This window comes from Prosopis cineraria, unplaced genomic scaffold (genome assembly GCF_029017545.1).
Source record: "Prosopis cineraria cultivar Desert tree isolate PC_DT_omini unplaced genomic scaffold, ASM2901754v1 PC2, whole genome shotgun sequence".
NCBI lineage: Eukaryota > Viridiplantae > Streptophyta > Magnoliopsida > Fabales > Fabaceae > Prosopis > Prosopis cineraria.
In genome coordinates, this window is record NW_026555333.1 from 43,222,932 (window position 1) to 43,240,890 (window position 17,959).

Consider the following 17,959-nt stretch of genomic DNA (forward strand, 5'->3'; position numbering starts at 1 on the left):
TACTGATAAAATATAATAATGACATTTTAAAAATTTATTTTTTTAAGATAAAATTATAAATTTTCAAAAACACCCTGTATGTACACTTAATCATTACATTATAATATTATTTTAATTTTTTTTATTTGAAGGATAGTATCATAAAAATATCATTAGTGAAATCTCTTTTTTTAAATTATCTCATTTTTTGAGATAATGAAATTCCTTTAAACTTATCTTATAATTTAATATTGAAAGAGTATATCATTATTGAGCCCTTACCTAAAAGTCTAGGATTAATACTTTTAAATTTAATGAATCAGAAATCCCCAAGCCTGATTATTCAAATTAGTTATAAAAAAAATTGCAGCATAATTTTTCCAAAAGCAATCATTTTGTCTCAATTTTCAAAATATGTCAGAAACCCAAATCCAAACTCACCGAGCTGAAGGACGGAGGCAAAAGGCTCCGAGCTGAAGCACTGTAGACAAGAAGGCTGGAGTAATATTTATATTAAATCTATACTCATTCAGACTACATCTAAACAATCATGTTGTCAAAATTATAAAAATTTTAATATTAAATTAAACCACTCAAATTACACATGTACTGTTCAAATTACATTCAGACAGTCAATTTATTAAAAAAATTAATATTAAATTAGTCAGTCCAAACTAAATACTCCCTGCATTCAAAAAAATAAAACATTTTTAATCGAATCTCATCTCCTAATAAAGTAGTTATCTACTTTTAAACTAATCCTATATTTTCACATTTACTCCCATTAAACACCCTGTAATAAATATAAAATCACTATCAATAGAAAAACTTTTAAAAAAAGATAATAATTATACCTCGAAAGACTAAAAATACCTTACATTTTTAAACATCTAATTTTTAAAAAAATATCTTACATTTTTAAATGGAGGCAGTATGTGTTTTAACCAAATTGATGATAAATATGTGTTTATTAAAAAATTTAAAAAAATTAATCATTTAATCTCTGTAGTTTTGGTCCAATTGTAACTCTCTGAACTTTAACTCATTATAATTCAATTCTTATAATTTTAACTTGGTTATAACTCAATTTTTAAACTTTTTCTCTTACAATTTAATTCTTATAGTTTTAACAATTCAAATATTAATCTCAATATTTTTAAAAATAAAATTATAAAGGTTAAAAATATTTTGAACCTTTAATATTTATAATATATATAATGATTAAAAGGGTTTAATAATTTAAATTTAAAATATTAATAATAAATTTTTATATAATTTTAATCTTTAGAATTGTATTACTAATATTATAAATATTAAAAGTTTAAAATATTAAAATTTTAATATTTTAATATTTAAATATTATAAATATTAAATGTTCAAAATATTTTTAATTTTCATAATTTTATTTTTTAAAATATAGAGATTAATATTTAAATAGTTGAAACTATAAGGATTGAATTATAAGAGATAAAGTTTAAGAATAAAGTTACAATTGAATTAAAATTATAAAAAATAAGTTACAATGAGTCAAAGTTTAATGATTAAGTTATAACTGAGTGAAAATAACAAGGACCAAATAATTAATTTTTTTTAAAAAAATTAAATTTGATAAAAATAAAAAAAATAGATAGTGCAAATCTCATCATGGATGATAAGTAACATGATGCACATTTTATGATAAGCACCGAAAAAAGTCTAGATTTAATATCAATTCTTTTTAAATTTTTTTATGAGTAAAATATTAAAAAATTTAAAAATCATTTTGAGATAAAATCATAAAATAGATGGCCTAGATCATTGAATGCAAACGTAAGCTTTATTTAGGCGCCCCAGATGCATCTTTCTCCACGCACAATCAACTTTTAAATTGAGGATTTAGATTCAGTGATTATATTAATACAACTATTGAGTGCTTATATCATTTGAATTATTAAAATTTAAATTAATAATTTAAATAAATTTATTTATTTATCAATTTTTAAGTGGGGTATGAATTTATAATCATTTATTTAAATTTTAATAATTTAAATGATATAGGGGCTCAATGTCTGTATATTAAGTACAGTCATTAAATCTAAATTTTTAAATTATTTTCTCTTTTTGTGATTCACATTGTTAAAAGAGTTTTTAAAATTATTGTTTTAAAAATTTTGGTGGCGCTCCTTTTTTTTATTTTGATTTTTCATTTAAAAAAATCGAGAATGAGTGCAATAGTTACATTTATCAACACAGCTCATTACCTTTCGTTGATATCTTCGATTCAAAATAACGGTATTGATTTTGTACATCACCACAACATTATACTTCTATTCAAACGCTTTTTATAGCTAATTAGCATCAAAAGCATAAAAAGAACTACAGAATTAAGAAACCCATTGAAAATGTTGATTGATTTATTCAATTCCTCGCGTATGCTTCCTTTAATTGAAGCTCAAAGCCAGATAATTGAAACATGAAAGATAACTTTCTGGCAAAAAACTCAAAGAAGAGAAACACAAAATAGATAACTTACTTTAGCTCAATAGCATTATTCCAATTAATTTATGGTCTCTTCTCTTTAACAATAAGATAACTCACCTAAACTTTTTTATATAAAAAGTATGACTAAAAAATAGCATCAATAAAACAACAAATAGCAAACTCTTGATCTATTTCAATTTTATTTATTTTTTGGCCCAAACTCACTCTTCTTCAAAAAATTCGAGGTCTTAATTTTGGCATTTGAAATGAGATTCTTTGCTTTATGGCTGATTATTTAAAGAATGTTTAATGGAGTTATTTGGGAAAAAAATAAGGCAGTTTATTTAACCCTAAATGCATCCCCCAAATCAACTTCTAAATTGCTTTCTCTTTTCGCAGATCACGCTGTTCAAGAAATTTACAAAATTATCTATTTTAAAAATTTTGGTAACGACTCTATTTTTTATTTTAATTTTTCATTTTGAAAAATTGAAATTTGAGTGTAACGGTTAGATTTATCAATGACAGTTGCCTTTCGATAATATCCAAGTTCCATTCAAAATGCTAATATTGATTTTGCACATCACCACACCATTGTTACTTCTATTCAAATACTTTTTATAGCTAAGCATCAAGCGCATAAAAAAGCTAGAGAAGAAATTAAACCCATTGAAAATGTTTATTCAATTCCCTCACATGCTTCGTCTAAAGAAAGATAACTCAAAGTAAGATTATTGAATCATGGAAGATAAATTTCTAGCTAAACTTACAGAAAAGAAGCATAATATAGATAACTTACTTTAGCTGAATAGCATTATGCCAACAATTAATTTATATTCTCTTCTCTCTAAGACTAACAATAAGATAACTCAAAACATCATAGAACAACAACAAATAGCCTAATTCTCGAACCTTATAGATCATATCATAACCTTTGCACTGAACCGTTAATGACACTGACATTTTACAGTGCTTGACTATCCGTGGGGCTTGAGCTCACGTCAGCATTGAACGAAGAAAGCAAAGCCATGAAAGTACCATTATTATTTGTGCCAACATGAGAGAGATCGACCACAAGACTATCACTATTATTATTGTTGTTATTATTATTATTATTATTATTGTAGTTGTTGTTGTTATTATTATTAGTTTCATTGTTTAGGACTCTGTGAAGCATAGGTTTCTTAAATGTTGTCGCCACCACAACCACAAGACTCGCAGCTATGATTCGTCCTGCTATCACTCCTCCAAAGATCTGACCTTGAGCTCCTGCAAGACATATCGTGAAAGAAGAGTATCCAGGAAACAACAATGATGGGTTTGGTAATGTCGATGATGAAGCAAAAGGTGAAGCAACATGGGACTTCACGAAAGTACCAGAAAGAGAGAGCATAGTGAATGTTCCATGAAGGGTCAAAGAAGGCGCATTGGAAAATGTGTGGCTAAGAGTGACATTGGTTACAGAGCCAGACCCGTTAAGAACAGTAAGCCCAGAGTCACGACTTTGAGCAAACTTTATCAGCTCGTTGACCACGTCACAACCGGCTGAGATCTCAATGATTACAGGCTTCAGAGCTTCTTCATCCATTTTCGAAATTATAATCGGAGCTTTAGGCTTGTTCTTGGAGCCAGGTGGCCTTCCTTTAGGTTTCTGTGCTTGTTTCAGTAGTTTTTTGTGCCTATTAGCAGAGTAGCTGCCACTACCTTGGACGTTACTCTTGCCGCCGCCGCCGGAGACGGTGTTGCATTGGTCAGGGCAAAGTGATGATTGGTTATTGTGGGCTACAAATGGGGAAGCAGTGTCGCCCAAAAGATGATGACTAGTTGATTTGAACTGTGTAGCCATGAAGTTTTGGGAGTTACGTTGAAAGGATTCAATATTATCTGACGTTTGAGAGTGTTGGGGGAGGGAGACTCCATAGCTATGGTTAGCCATGATATCACAGAGAGAAAGGGAAGAGCAAAGTGAAGATGATAAATAGAGATGGTGAGATTGGATTGATGAGTGAAGTTTACTACTTTGCTGAGAAGAATTTATATTACAGGGGCCAGATTTGAAACTGAAGATTATGTGTGGGGTCCACAAAGTTGTGGGGCTACTCTAGAATCATCTTAAATATGTTACAATGTATGAAGAGCATGTCATTAATAAATAGTCCTTTCAATTAGATGTATCAAGAGCTCATCATCATGTGCAATTGAATCACTATGATCAATCATTTTTCAAAGAAGCAAATACTTGAGTTGATTGGTTAACTCAACAAGTTAATTAATCAGGACAATTTCAACGATACTATGTCTATGATGATCTGCACTAGGATGCAATGATTTGTTATTTGCCAATTTGACCTAATTCCATTTTATTTCTATACAATCTGGTCATGGCCTTTGTATTTTAAGGGGAAAAACAATGGTCCCTTTGTCAATGGGTAGTGTACAATTACTCCTGGGTAGTGCCTAAATTGGTAGATTTGAATTTGAATTTTAGATTTAAAATATCACATTTCAAATCTTGCATTTTAAATTGATGTATTTAAAATTTTTTGTTTGAGTAGTTTAAAAACATTTTAAATGAAGAAGAGATGTGAGTTGATAATTGAAACAAAAATGAAAAATTAAAGATGGTAAATTTATCCATATTTTTTAATCAGTAGAAGGCAAAAACAAGATATGAGAAAAGATATAAAAATTATAGATACATCAATAATACAAACAAGAAAAGAACAAGGTGTTTGTCATTGAAATTTTAAATGATTAGGATATAAAGGGAATTTAAAATTACAAAAAAATTATAATAAATAATGAATTTGAATTTAAATCAAATCTAAATTTATAATTTTTTGTGCATTCAAATTAGAGATTTGGTTCAAATCTTACATACCGTTTTGAGTACTTTTGAGACATAAGACATGTTCTGCTCCAATTCATCCCCAAGACCAATTTTTTTTTGAAAAAAAGGAAATCATGTGTGATTTATTTGTAAGGTTTATTATAGGATAACACCCACAAAAGATCCTGATTGAATGGAAAACATACAGTTCAAAACATAAGTTGAAAATTTTTATTTTTAGACAATAAGAATAATTATAAAGTGTAGGATCATCACTATCTATATTCTCAATTGTAAAATTTATAAAAAAAAATCCCATTATTTAATAAGTTATGGATAATATTGCTCCCTTAGTAAAGGTTTACACATTAAGATTTGTCAATGTCATTTTTATAGCAATAGACTCCTGTCAAAATGTTACGAGTGTTATTTGCAAGAGTGACAACTATACCTGATTCATCCATAATCAATCACTACCAATTTGGATCGGTATTTTAAAATTCTGACCATTTATCTAACTTATTAAGGTAAGCATCCAAGTGGCTCATGATTCAAACGTTTCATTTTTAGTCTTCTTCTGACAACTATACCTGACTCATCCATACTCAAATACAATCAATTTTAATCAGTATTTCAAATTTTTGACCGTTTATTTAACTTAATCGCCTAAGTGGCTCATGGTTCTCTGTTTCATTATTGTTGTTGTTGTTGTTGTTGTTCTCTTTTTTGTGTGAAAAATGAGTAAATATACTAACATTCCCTCTTCTTCATCCTAATCATAAAGATATCTCTTGTATTTTTAAAACTTATATAAATGTTCCTTAAAATTAAGATTTATAAGACATATACCTCCTTTTATTTTTGAAAAAAAAATCATTTAAGGATCTCTCGACAGTTTTTATATCAAAAAAGGACCTTAAAAAAATCTGAAATTGCACTACACTCTCAGGTATGTATCTAAATATAAGATTTTATAAAAAAAAGACCTATCTAAAAATAAAATTTTATGGATACATAAACAAGCATTCATTCATATTTTAACAAATAATCATATGTAATTAACAATCCATTTTGAAATGAACAAGTTGCAAAACTAATAGTATAAGTAAACAAGCATCCATTTGAGTTTTGACAAGCAATTCTACATAATTAACGATCTATTCGAAATTAACAAATGACTATAATTACTAGTATGGGTTTAATTGTACATGTGTTGGGCCTCCATAAATAAACTTTTATTCAAATTTTGACAAATAACTGGAGCTGATAATTTGAGCCAAGTCAACAAGCCATCCTGAACCTACTCAAAAAATTTAAAGCCAAGTCCAAAATAATAATAATCTTTTAATGTTCGGTCCGACCCAAATACGCTTGAGAAAATTCATGCCAAGCTCAATCAGGTTTAGGCTTGGCTTGAATACCCGAATAACAAATAATTATTTTAAAAATATATATATAATATAATAAATATTAATTAATTTTTTTTAATTTTTATGTTACTTTATACTAAAATACTATATATTTGAGTGTAATAATATAGTTATTTTTTAAAAAATTAAAAATATTTATATTTTCATATTTTTATTATTTTTAATCAATAAAATATCTCAAAATAATATTTAAAATACTTCCTCCGTTTAAAATGTAAGGCATTTTTTAAGGAGTTAGATGTTTAAAAATGTAAGGTACTTTTAATCTTTCGAGTTGTAATTATTATCTTTTTTTCAAAAGTGCCCCTAATGATAATGACTTTAGATTTATTATAGGGTATTTAATAGGAATAAATATAAAAAAATAGGGTTAGTTTAAAAGTAAATAACTACTTTATTAGGGGTGAGATTTGATTAAAAATACCTTATATTTTTAAATGGAGGGAGTATATTTTAATATTAATTTTTATATTAAAAGACTAAATTTTTTTTACAAAAATTTTGAGTCCTATATATCATTTGAGTATTCAAAAAATATATTTTATATTTTTATAAAATAAGATAATTAATTTTAAAGTAAAAATAAAATTAAAAATAATTTTAAAAATAAAATTTGGGCATGTACGAATTTACTACTCTACTACTAAATAAACATAATAAAGAGAACAATATTTTTAGATAATTATTTAGTTATCATTAATGTCAGAATTTATTAAAAATTAAAAAAAACTAGAATAAATACTCCTTGTATGTAGGAGTTAAAAAATATAAAAAAGTTAAAGGAAAAAAAATTAAAAAATAGTATTTTATTCATAATTAAATGATTTTATTATATATAGTATAATGATGGCTATTTCTTTTATATTCTTAAAAAAAGTTCAGTTTACCTAAAAGTTATTAAAATCTTTGAACTAGTTGAGGTAATAATTTTAAATTTATGATCTAAATGTGATTAAATTAAAATCAACTTGATCTAACAAAAATAATATAATTTAATTAAAATATTTATATATGACCATGATAAGAGTAATATTTAAACAACTAAGATATTAACATATAAGTAAAGAAAATATTTATGAATAAATTATATATACAACAAAATGGTAAAAGAACTACTTAAGTACAAAGTTGATAAGCTATTATTTTTTATTTTATTCTTTTAAAGTTAAAAATAATATTTTATGCTTAAACAGAATTATTTAAAAATTAAAATTAATTTAAAAATAAAAAATATTAAAAAGTTTGGGGTATTGGAGCCAGCCCAGATAAGCCCAAAGCCTAAAGATGTTAAGGTCGAGTTTGGCTATATGAGCTTTTTAAAAAGAATATGATACTTTTAAACCTGATTCGAATAAGCTTGGCTTGTATTGAGTCTAACCTGCCTAAATTACCGGCTCTACAAATAACTATACATAATTAATAAAATCCATTCAAAATAAACAAGTGATTATAACTAATAGTGATAGCATATGGTTAATTGTACAAGTGTTGATCTCACATAAACAAACATCTATTCAAGTTTTGACTACCAACCATACGTAGTAAATAACAACAACCTAATAAATTATTAAACTTTATTATATTTCAGGGCTAATTAGGTCTTTTCTCATAAATCTTATTTTCAAACAAATACCAATGGAGTGTGGTGAAATTTCATATTTTTTAAGATTATTATTTATACAAAAACTCTCCAGAAGTTCTCAGAGAATGGGTTTATTTAAAAACTTATTTTGAAAATAGTTTTCTATTCTCTAAAATAAGAGAATGAAAAAATTTGTTTAATAATATGTTATCAAAGTGTTTTGAAGAATAAAAAAATAAAATATTATTCTAAAGAATAAAAAATAAAAATAACTTTTAAGTGTTCTACGATTATTATTCTAAAAAATAAAAAAATTAAAAAAAATTATTTTATTATTTTTTTGTTCTCAAAATATGTTTTATAAAACATCATTTTTTAAAATAATAAAATAAAAATAGTTTCAAATAATCTTAATATTTCTCCTTTATTTTTAGTCTTCTACTTCTCACATTTACAGCTGAGTACAATCAATTTTGCTAAGTATTTCAAAATTTTGACCGTTTATTTAACTTATTAATTAAGGTAAGTGGCTCATGATTCCATGTTTCATTTTCTTCTTCTTCATCATCATCATTATTCAAATTCAATTTTAATTTAGTAACCTAACAATACAATGTACCTTTTTTTCTATCCTTACTCAGAGCATTGAAAGCGTGAAATGGAAAAAAAAAAAATGAAGTAACCTCTTGCATTTATTTTTTCTTAACATTTTCAAAAATAAAAAACTTTATTTAGGAGTGTAAAGTGTATGAAATAGAAGTTTAGAAGAGAGTTTGTGAATGCTTAGTGAAAGTTAATTTCATTTTATTGGTAATAAAAAATGCCAGCATTCAATACACTACCATGCCTTAGACAAAATTGTCTTCAATAGGATAATACATGTGAGAATAAAAAAAATCCAAATATTTAAACTAAGCCCATTTAAATTCTGAATAAACTTGAAGTGAAAAAATAATAATAATAAACTGTCAAACCTAGCCTTAAGACTTTTCATACTTGACCAAAATTATTAGCTCTGGGCAATGCCATGGCTCACTGAAGAGTCAGAAGTTGACACTTGGCATGTGTCTTTGTTTGCGGGACATTTGGAGGATCTGTTTTTATGTTTTGCCCCAAAAAATTGGAATATTGGTCTGGTTGATTCCGATGCTGGCCCATTATTAGCCTGTAAGCGAGCCCATATCACATTAGCTTTATTTGGACTCGGGCTGGAAAAAAATTTCCTGTACGACAGTGAACCTTTCAAATTGGGTTAGTTCGGCCCATATTAATATAACTGGTCTCTTTCTCTTTCCAAACATTTCTTAATTAATTTTAAATTTTTTATTTTATGAAGCACAACAAATAATTTTCCGCTGACCAATTCTTTTTTCCCAAAACATATAAATTATTTTAAAAAATTCAACGTAAGCATAAAATTTAATCACACTATTTATAAGTTATAACCACGTGCATAAAATTTAGTCACACTATTTTAGATTTGAGCATTATCAAATCTAATTAAAAATAGTTTTCCAAAAAACGTGCTTAAGCGATCATAGTCTATTCGGTTAGAATTAAAGCTTACTATTAATTTTTTAATACTTAAATCATACTCATCATAAGCAAAAAAAATGAAATATCATTTTTAAAATTTATTAAATAATAAAAAAATATTGATGTAAAATTTATTTTAATTTTTAATGGAGATTATTGATATGAGGATAAAGAAGTACATTTCAATTTTGGAATCTGTTTTAGTCAATTTTATTTTGGACTCTCATAATTGCTCACCATTCCAACAAAAAAAGGAAAAGGAAAAGGAAAAGGAAAGGATGAAATCAAGATTCATAAACTTGTGAGAATATCTCACAATTGGGAATTAAGTCAAAATTGGATTCTACGAACCAAACATGGCCACCAAAGAAATGCCTCTCACATTCCGATTCCACATCACACTCCATTGCCTTAAACCAAACAAGAATAATAGTGAAATTATATTCTTACACCAATGCATGCTGCTGTTGTATATATCCAATATCCATGACTTTCTCATCTAATTTCTTTCCAAATATCTCTACAAATTATATGTCTCATATTCTTATTTCAATTTGAAACAAAATATTGCACTCTCTTACGATCGTTATGATCAGGGACTGATCCGCTCATATAATAGCTGCTCCACCAAACTTTATCTATTTTTTTATAAAGTAAGACTTATGTACTTAATCTTATATACTTAATATTTTTATATCAAATTAAATCATGACATGTGAATCTTAATTTATTCATTTAATTAATAAAAATTATAAAAAATTTGTAAAAGATTCAAATGTCTTAATTTAATTGAATTCAAGCAGTTTAAATATATAAGCTTAACTATATAAGTTTTTTCCTTCTTGACATATATGTGTGTCCGTGCATGCACATGCGTATTTTATGTCTTCGTCTCAGAGATATTTTTTGCTCTCAATTATATCCTTATATGTCTCAAATTAATGGATTCGTCATTGGACAAGTTTTTTTTTTTTCTTATTGTGCATAGGTGTCATTTTATTAAAAGTAATGTCGAAACCAAACAAGCATACATGGGGGAGTAAAATTGAAAATTATCCTGAATAGGGGGTTAAAACTAATTTTTTACTTTTTTTTTAACAAATAAAGATTAAAGAAGTTACAAAGTAACAGTAAAATTAAAAATACAGTCAACTATTAAATATAAATATTTCTTTCAACAAAAGGATCAAAATATTGTTAACAGAATAGCTACTTATCCTATAAAGCGTACATCTCTTTATAAATTAAAACTTAATTACTTGACGTGCCAAAATTAAATAAAAAAAATGCATTGACCAAAATTAATGCACTTTGTGTGTATTCTGGATGTGTGGCCTTCACATGAAATAATGTGCGTTTTGAACAATAGAAATTAGAAAAGCAGAAAAGATTGAATCTTGCCAAACAAAGAACAGAGGGCTTTGGGAATGATCGACTTTTTGTTTTGATGTGAAAGCATTATGTGCAATGGAATAAAACCTCACAATCAATCAATTTGTCTCCACTAGTTGTGTCAGAATTGTTTTAATGGAGAAGAAAAAAAGTTCGTTTCCATGCCAAAAGGAAAATTGTCTTCAACAACAAACCAACAATTCAAGTCCTTTAAGGGTTGATTCGAATAATAAACAGTTCAGTTTTGTTTAAACAAGATTTTTGAATTCAAATTTTGTGTATGTAAAAACTTCTATTGGGAGATACCATAATCAGGTGCACGATACGAGTCGGATTCAAATTAATCAAGGCAAAACTTTGGATATCGGGTGGCCAACCAAAAAAAAAAAAAGAAAAGTCCTTTTTTTAATATTTAATTATCCAAAAAAAAAAATTACCAGGCAAATATAGTTTCAAGTAGCTTAAGAATTCAAAATCGTCTCCTTCGTGCCCCCATTGAAAGTCAGGTCATTAAAATAAACTCAAGAAAAATCTTCCCCTAACTGGAAGTTAAAGATGAATCTTGTTTCATCAATACCATTGTCGGTAAAGACTCGACCAATAATCCATAAAATTATGAATTCAAATTTGGCCATTGATGTAAACACCTTGTGGATGAGCGACTTATAAGAACACATGTAAAAACCTTTTGATCGGTATAGGCATGCTATGACCTTGATAAGCCTGTGGAATTAAAAAATGAAGGGAAAATATAACTTTGAATGAAGAAACCTAAAACACCTAAAAATAAAAGTGTAAGGATTTATAATATTAAAAAAAAATACAAGGACCCACAACGAAAGTCAAGCAAAATGCGGGTATTCAAATTTATTTTTTTTTCAAAAATGAATCTTGCTTGAATTATAAATACAATATATCCAATCATTATTGAATTATAATAGAGAGAATGACACTACAATTTCAATTATCAGTTAAATCCCTAATAAATTTTTTTAAAAAATAAATTGCAAATATAATATGGCCGTAAACAAGAATAGCTCATATTGATAGTTATATTTATAATTTATGTCTTATTTGAAATTGAAAATCTTACATTTACAACTACCTAAATCAATATGAAAATTTTATCCAGATCCTAAGTTGCTTGTTTTAGAATTTTAACTCTGCAGTTCTAGTTCTTGAACCAGATCATCCAAGTTAGTTGAACCAATAAATTATTAAATAATTTATATTTTAACTAGTTGAAAGAAAAATTTTGTTCATCATTCAATAGAATAGTTCGGTTATCACCTATTTTACAGATCGACAATGATTTTATCCATTATTAACCTCTGAACATCATCTCAATCATTTAATAACCAGTTTGATTTTTCGTTCTGACAAGAAAACCCTGCCGTCACAAGTATTCAAATTCCGATAGTTTCAGTGCCAATGCACCGCACTAAAAGGCTAGACCCATAATATCACAAAATTAACCCAAAAGACGAAAAATATATAAATCATTGATATGCATTAATTAATTAATACGCGTGCGTCGTGCACTTGTGTCTATATAAAATTTTCATTCCACGTGTCAACTTTACAAAAGCAAAAAGACTAATATATCGCGCTTGTCATCCTAAATTTTGAAACAATAACAAACTAACGACCATGCTGTGCTGCACAAATATGTCAACAAGACCGTAAATTTGCATTGAGGAGTTAGATTAAGCTTTCTATGACTCAATGAAGAACAAGACAAGTATCTTATGTTGTCACTGTTCATATAAAAAAAGTAAAAAACACAAAAACAAAAACCTCACAGTACTATTGACAAGCTTAAAAGTCGAAGCAATATCATTCACATGCCAACACAGCAAATGAAGCACTCTAACCCAAAGAAACAAAAATGTCAAAAAAAATAAGACTTTCATGCATACAAACAAAATAACAAGAAGCTTTATCTCACTAGGTTGCATAATAAACATTCTAGAATGACAGATGTACATCCTTGACTAGGACCTGCCCACTTCCCTCTTTTCCAGAAAATCATACCAAGAGGACATGTACAATCCTTAACCTAAAAGAGTAAAGACCCTTTCAACAGTAACAAGTCTCCAACCCAAAACAAAATTTGTTCAAGCTAAAGATCAACAACAATAACAAGTCTTATCTCAATATGTAAAACTCCACCAAGTCTAATCTCTATCAACAACATTTTACCAATAATCCAAGTTCCCATCATCTGAATATGATTCTGTACGTACACAAAAATCAAATTTTATGGCATTTCCCTAACTTGAGTTGAGTTAAATAGAATCCAAAGCCACCACCACAAGACAACAACACAGAAAGGAAAGTGAACAACAACTATAATGCAATCCACATGATAAAATATAAAAACACTAAAAGGTGTTAGCATGTGCAGAAAAGATGTATGATCATCAACAAACATGCATTGAATACAGACAATAATCCTCCACTTCTTTATCTACACCCAACAAAGAAAAATATAGCAAGAAAGATTCTAGACAACAATTGACCAATATGATATTGCAAAAATCTGATCAAAGCATTCCCGACAACAATTATCCGGGATAAACAGGCTTGTCAACAAAACCAGAAGGAAATTAAGATCATAAAGCACAAAGAGACAATCATCATGCACAAGACAAGATTTTATAAAAAAAGAAAAACATACAAAAACACTTCAGAGTTCACCGTGTCCGTACTAAGGACAAACCAAAGAGAGCTTGGAAACAAGGCAGTTCTATTCTTAGGTCTTGTGAGGATACAGGAACTTGGTAGGCTGTTTGGGCATCAGTGAGATGGAAATAATGACTGATGACCAATAAAATAGCCACGAAAATGACAGCCATGTATAATGATTGTGACCATACAACCACTTATAACACCAAAGTCTAAAGCAACACTGCGAAGTGAAACCCACATTTATTTCCATTATATGCTAATCCATAACCAACCAGCCAAGCCAACACTTGAAGGTTCCAATATAATATTAGCTTTAATTTCCAAGCGTGTTGTACATAGACTAAAAGGATTGTAGAGAAGAAATTAATGGGCAGGAACGGGAGCAAAACATAACATCTTAAAACATCAAGACTGAGGTCTAAAAGTCCTTACTATTTATTTCATATTATTTTATAAGCCCGACTTTATCCCTCTACATCGGCTCAAGTCCACCCATAGCTGGACAACCTAACAAACCTAAGAAGGATGCAGGTATATTCATATACAACGAAAATCATGTATATGCGGAGAGACAACTAACATATATAAGTTGATCTAAACATCCCAAGGTTCATGATGATCAATGCTTTACACCGTAGATTACAACTTGCACAAATCTAACTCAAAACACAAGGGAATAAGGAATAGTGACCAAAAAGTAAAGAGATATTTATTATAACCAATAAGCTGGAAACACAATTAACAAAAACAAACAAGACATACATACTTACATACATACATACATACACACACACACACATATATATATATATATTACCTTTCAACGCTGTTCAACTTTCGGTTCATAGGTGAATATCAACTAAAGACATAGTAGACAAAAGTGACTCCTTCACTCAACATCATATCATACAATGACAAAAAATCTATCGGGGCTCGGGGGGAAGAGAGAGAGGGGGGGAGAGAGAGAGAGAGGCAGAGACAAAAGAAAATGTTGAAAGAGTGACCAATATATTTAAATTAAAATAATATATAACAAGATTCAAAACATAGAAAAATATTGATGATGCTGATAATATATAATTTGCCACCCCCTATCAAATCAAATCAAAATAAGTAAAAAAGATAGATTAGCCTACATTGTTGTTCATTTCATTTTGATGATTTGATTCTTGTTTGCTTGCTTTCTAAGCCCATCTCAATTAACATCCCATTACAGTTTGATCAATTCATTGCATTACCATAGGTTGAACCAGCAAGGAAACCCCCACATGAAGCAGCTGCGTATACATCAGAAGGATCCAGCATTGTGGATGACGATGTGGCTCCATTTCTCCCGCCGCTTGCGCCGGTTCCTCCGCCGCCGCCGCCCCCCAAATGCAGCTCCGAGATATTAGGATAACCTTCTCCATTTTCAACCCCTTGATCATACAGAAACCCTTTGAACACATGGCCACCAATCTTCACAACAGCCTGATAAGCATACTCATCGTCCCCGCCGTCGTCCACAGCCGTGACACGAACGCACTTGAACACGGCCGGCGCACGTACTTGACCCGGCAATGAGTCTTTGAAACTCGCATCTGCACACACATTTCAAACCCAAACCCTACATGTCCTTCAAATTCTAATTAAAAACCATGAACACGATACATCAAGGACGAAGTAAAACTCTAATCATGATTCGCCAACAAAGAAGCACCAATACTTCAGGACACAACATCTCAAAACTGTGTTATCGAGCTTCGCATCGGTGCTTCTCGCAGAGTAATGCTAGAGCTTTTAAGTATAAACATACACTCACCTTGATGGCTAGAGCTAGTGTCGAAGCTACGAGTAGTGTTGGAAGTTGAAGTACGCGAAGTGGTAGTGGTTTGCGAGGCGACAAGTTTAGGTTTCTTGGATATTGATGTGGCCCCACTAGACCCACCGCCACCGGCGCCGGCGGCGGAGGCCATAAGTTGGCGTTCCCTCCGACGAGCGGCGGGTACCCACGTGCTCTTAACGTGAGTAGGGCAATCATAACCTCGGCTCTTACAGCACGTTCTGCACCTTCTATGACTGCAATCTTTCTTCGCCTGGTTGCCACAGTCTTGGCATGTTGTGCCTCCTGAGCTCAAAGCCGAGCCGCTTAGCGGCCCGCCGCCGCTGTGAGCTAGATTGCCGGAGCTAGTGGTACCGTTGTGTTCGGGAAGGCCTTGCTTCTTCAAGTAATGATCCTGCCACAGCTGAATTCCGCCGCTACGGCTTCGATTATGAGTGCTGAGATTGAGCATGTTGCCAGTGTCACCATCGAGACAAGGAGCCGCCGTGAGAAGCGGAATAACACCAACGCCGTGGATGTGAGGATCGGGCATGACGACATCGTTATGGTACGAGGAAGCAGGCGCCACCACGAAGACATCCCGAAGGCCCACCATGCCCATCTCGGAATGGCCAAAGTTGACCGACCTGGACCCTCCGGACCACATTCCGGCGGGAGTCCCCCCGGCGGCGGAGCTGGGACCGGCATTGAATCCCAGGGAGAGATCATCGGGCGCGGCGGCGCGTCCGGCAGAGGATGTGGTTGCCCAGTCTGCGAAGGCACCACCAGAATCTGAAGGCAGCCTCCTTGTAGTAGCCACAACTACTGAATGTAGAGTTAAAAACAAAACCCAATTTCAAAACTAAAATAGGGTCTCCGATTGAAAAACCAGTCAAGCCAAAAAAAAAATTAATATTAATAATATTAGTAGTAATCGAAATAGAATGCTACGGTATGATTGTCTGGCTATAAATGAAGGGTATAGTGATATAGATCTTCTGAAACTTGGAAGGCAATCTATATGGATTGTATCTGATGCGGGTCTTATTGAAGTGGGGTCTCTGCAAATTTATCACAGAGAGAGAGAGAGAGAGAGAAGGGAAGCTGTAAAAGTGTAATTGAGTTAGGGGAATAGAGAGATGAGAGATCTTGCTCTCCGAAGAAAGAGAAACGAAGCTGTTCCGTGCTTCTTCTCCTGTCCCTTCTGTTTTCTGGTCCTTCTGCTACTGTTGTAGTTACTTCTACTGCGTCTGCCACTTCGGATTTTTTCCCAAAAAAAAAAAAGGGAAGAAAGGGTTTGAGAGAGAGAGAGAAGACTAGAGTGAAGAGAGACTGAGAGAGTACAGAGAGGAAGATAGATAATAATGCAATAACGAAGGAACGAACGAGGGACGACCTTACTTTCTTTCTCTCGAGTCTCACACTGCGTTTCTGTTTTCTTCTTCTGAAGTTATTGTTGCCGACTCTTTCTCTCTCATCATCATCACCGTCACCATCATCTTCTTTGTTTCACTTCCCTCGCTTCTTCTCTCTGAGCTTTTCTTCCATCTCGCTTTCTCTTTCTCGCTCTCACTCTTCTTCTGTTTCTCTCACTTTCCCTTGAATTTGGTCTCCTAGAAAGCGAAACTGATGAAGGTGGGTTCCTCCCTAACCTTTCACCTTTTCTCTTCTCTTCTCTCCTCTCTCTCTCTCTCCCTCCCCCCAATTATCAACCTGTTAAGTAAGTAGCCACTAGAGAGAGAAAGTAGTGAAAGCCATAAAGATTGAAGACTTCTAGGCTCTAAGCGCTCACCGTTTCCTTTTTTTTTTTTTTTTCAAATTTTGGATGATAAATAGATAATTTTACCCTTAAACGTTTACGTCCTAACTTTTTTTTTTTAATGTGATTTTAACGTTCAACATTTACAAGTGTCGTAAGGCGTATCTCACGTTAATTAAAAGATGACATTCGTGACTTTTAAATTATATGTTCATATTTTTTTCCATATGATTTGATAGTTAACATTCTTATAATTTAAAAATATATATTATAAGTTTTTATTATTTATAGATATTTTTTTATGAGATGCAATCGTATTTAAAAATATAGCTAATGTGAGCAAAGATATTCTTCAAAAAAATTAACCCCTCACCGAACTTGGTGAATACATTAACACTTTTAAATATTGATGATGATGATGGATGATAGGTAAAATTGCACTAAGACATTTGAATTTTTTTAAAAAAAATTATCCTATAATATAAGGGTAACATTGTCT

At 30.4% G+C, this 17,959-nt stretch overlaps 2 protein-coding genes across 5 annotated transcripts; both read right to left on the reverse strand.

Annotated features, from left to right (window-relative positions):
• Window positions 1-379: 379 nt before the first annotated feature.
• LOC129302785 (AT-hook motif nuclear-localized protein 28-like) lies at window positions 380-4,375 on the reverse strand. Its single transcript, XM_054941667.1, has 2 exons — window positions 3,605-4,375; window positions 380-460 (listed from the first exon to the last, which is right to left on the reverse strand). Exons 1-2 carry the CDS (start codon window positions 4,373-4,375, stop codon window positions 380-382), a joined length of 852 nt encoding a protein of 283 aa, XP_054797642.1.
• A 10,514-nt stretch (window positions 4,376-14,889) lies between these two features.
• LOC129304129 (protein LATERAL ROOT PRIMORDIUM 1-like) lies at window positions 14,890-17,408 on the reverse strand. 4 transcript variants are annotated; one of them, XM_054943790.1, is made up of 3 exons: window positions 17,103-17,408; window positions 15,702-16,523; window positions 14,890-15,480 (listed from the first exon to the last, which is right to left on the reverse strand). In XM_054943790.1, the coding sequence occupies exons 2-3, from the start codon at window positions 16,366-16,368 to the stop codon at window positions 15,122-15,124; spliced, it is 1,026 nt and encodes a 341-aa protein (XP_054799765.1). In that variant the 5' UTR covers window positions 16,369-16,523; window positions 17,103-17,408; the 3' UTR covers window positions 14,890-15,121. The 4 variants fall into 4 exon arrangements, with proteins under 4 accessions (XP_054799765.1, XP_054799764.1, XP_054799763.1 ...); XM_054943789.1 differs by having other exon boundaries at window positions 15,702-16,526; XM_054943788.1 differs by having other exon boundaries at window positions 15,702-16,526; window positions 17,098-17,408.
• Between the last annotated feature and the right edge of the window lie 551 nt (window positions 17,409-17,959).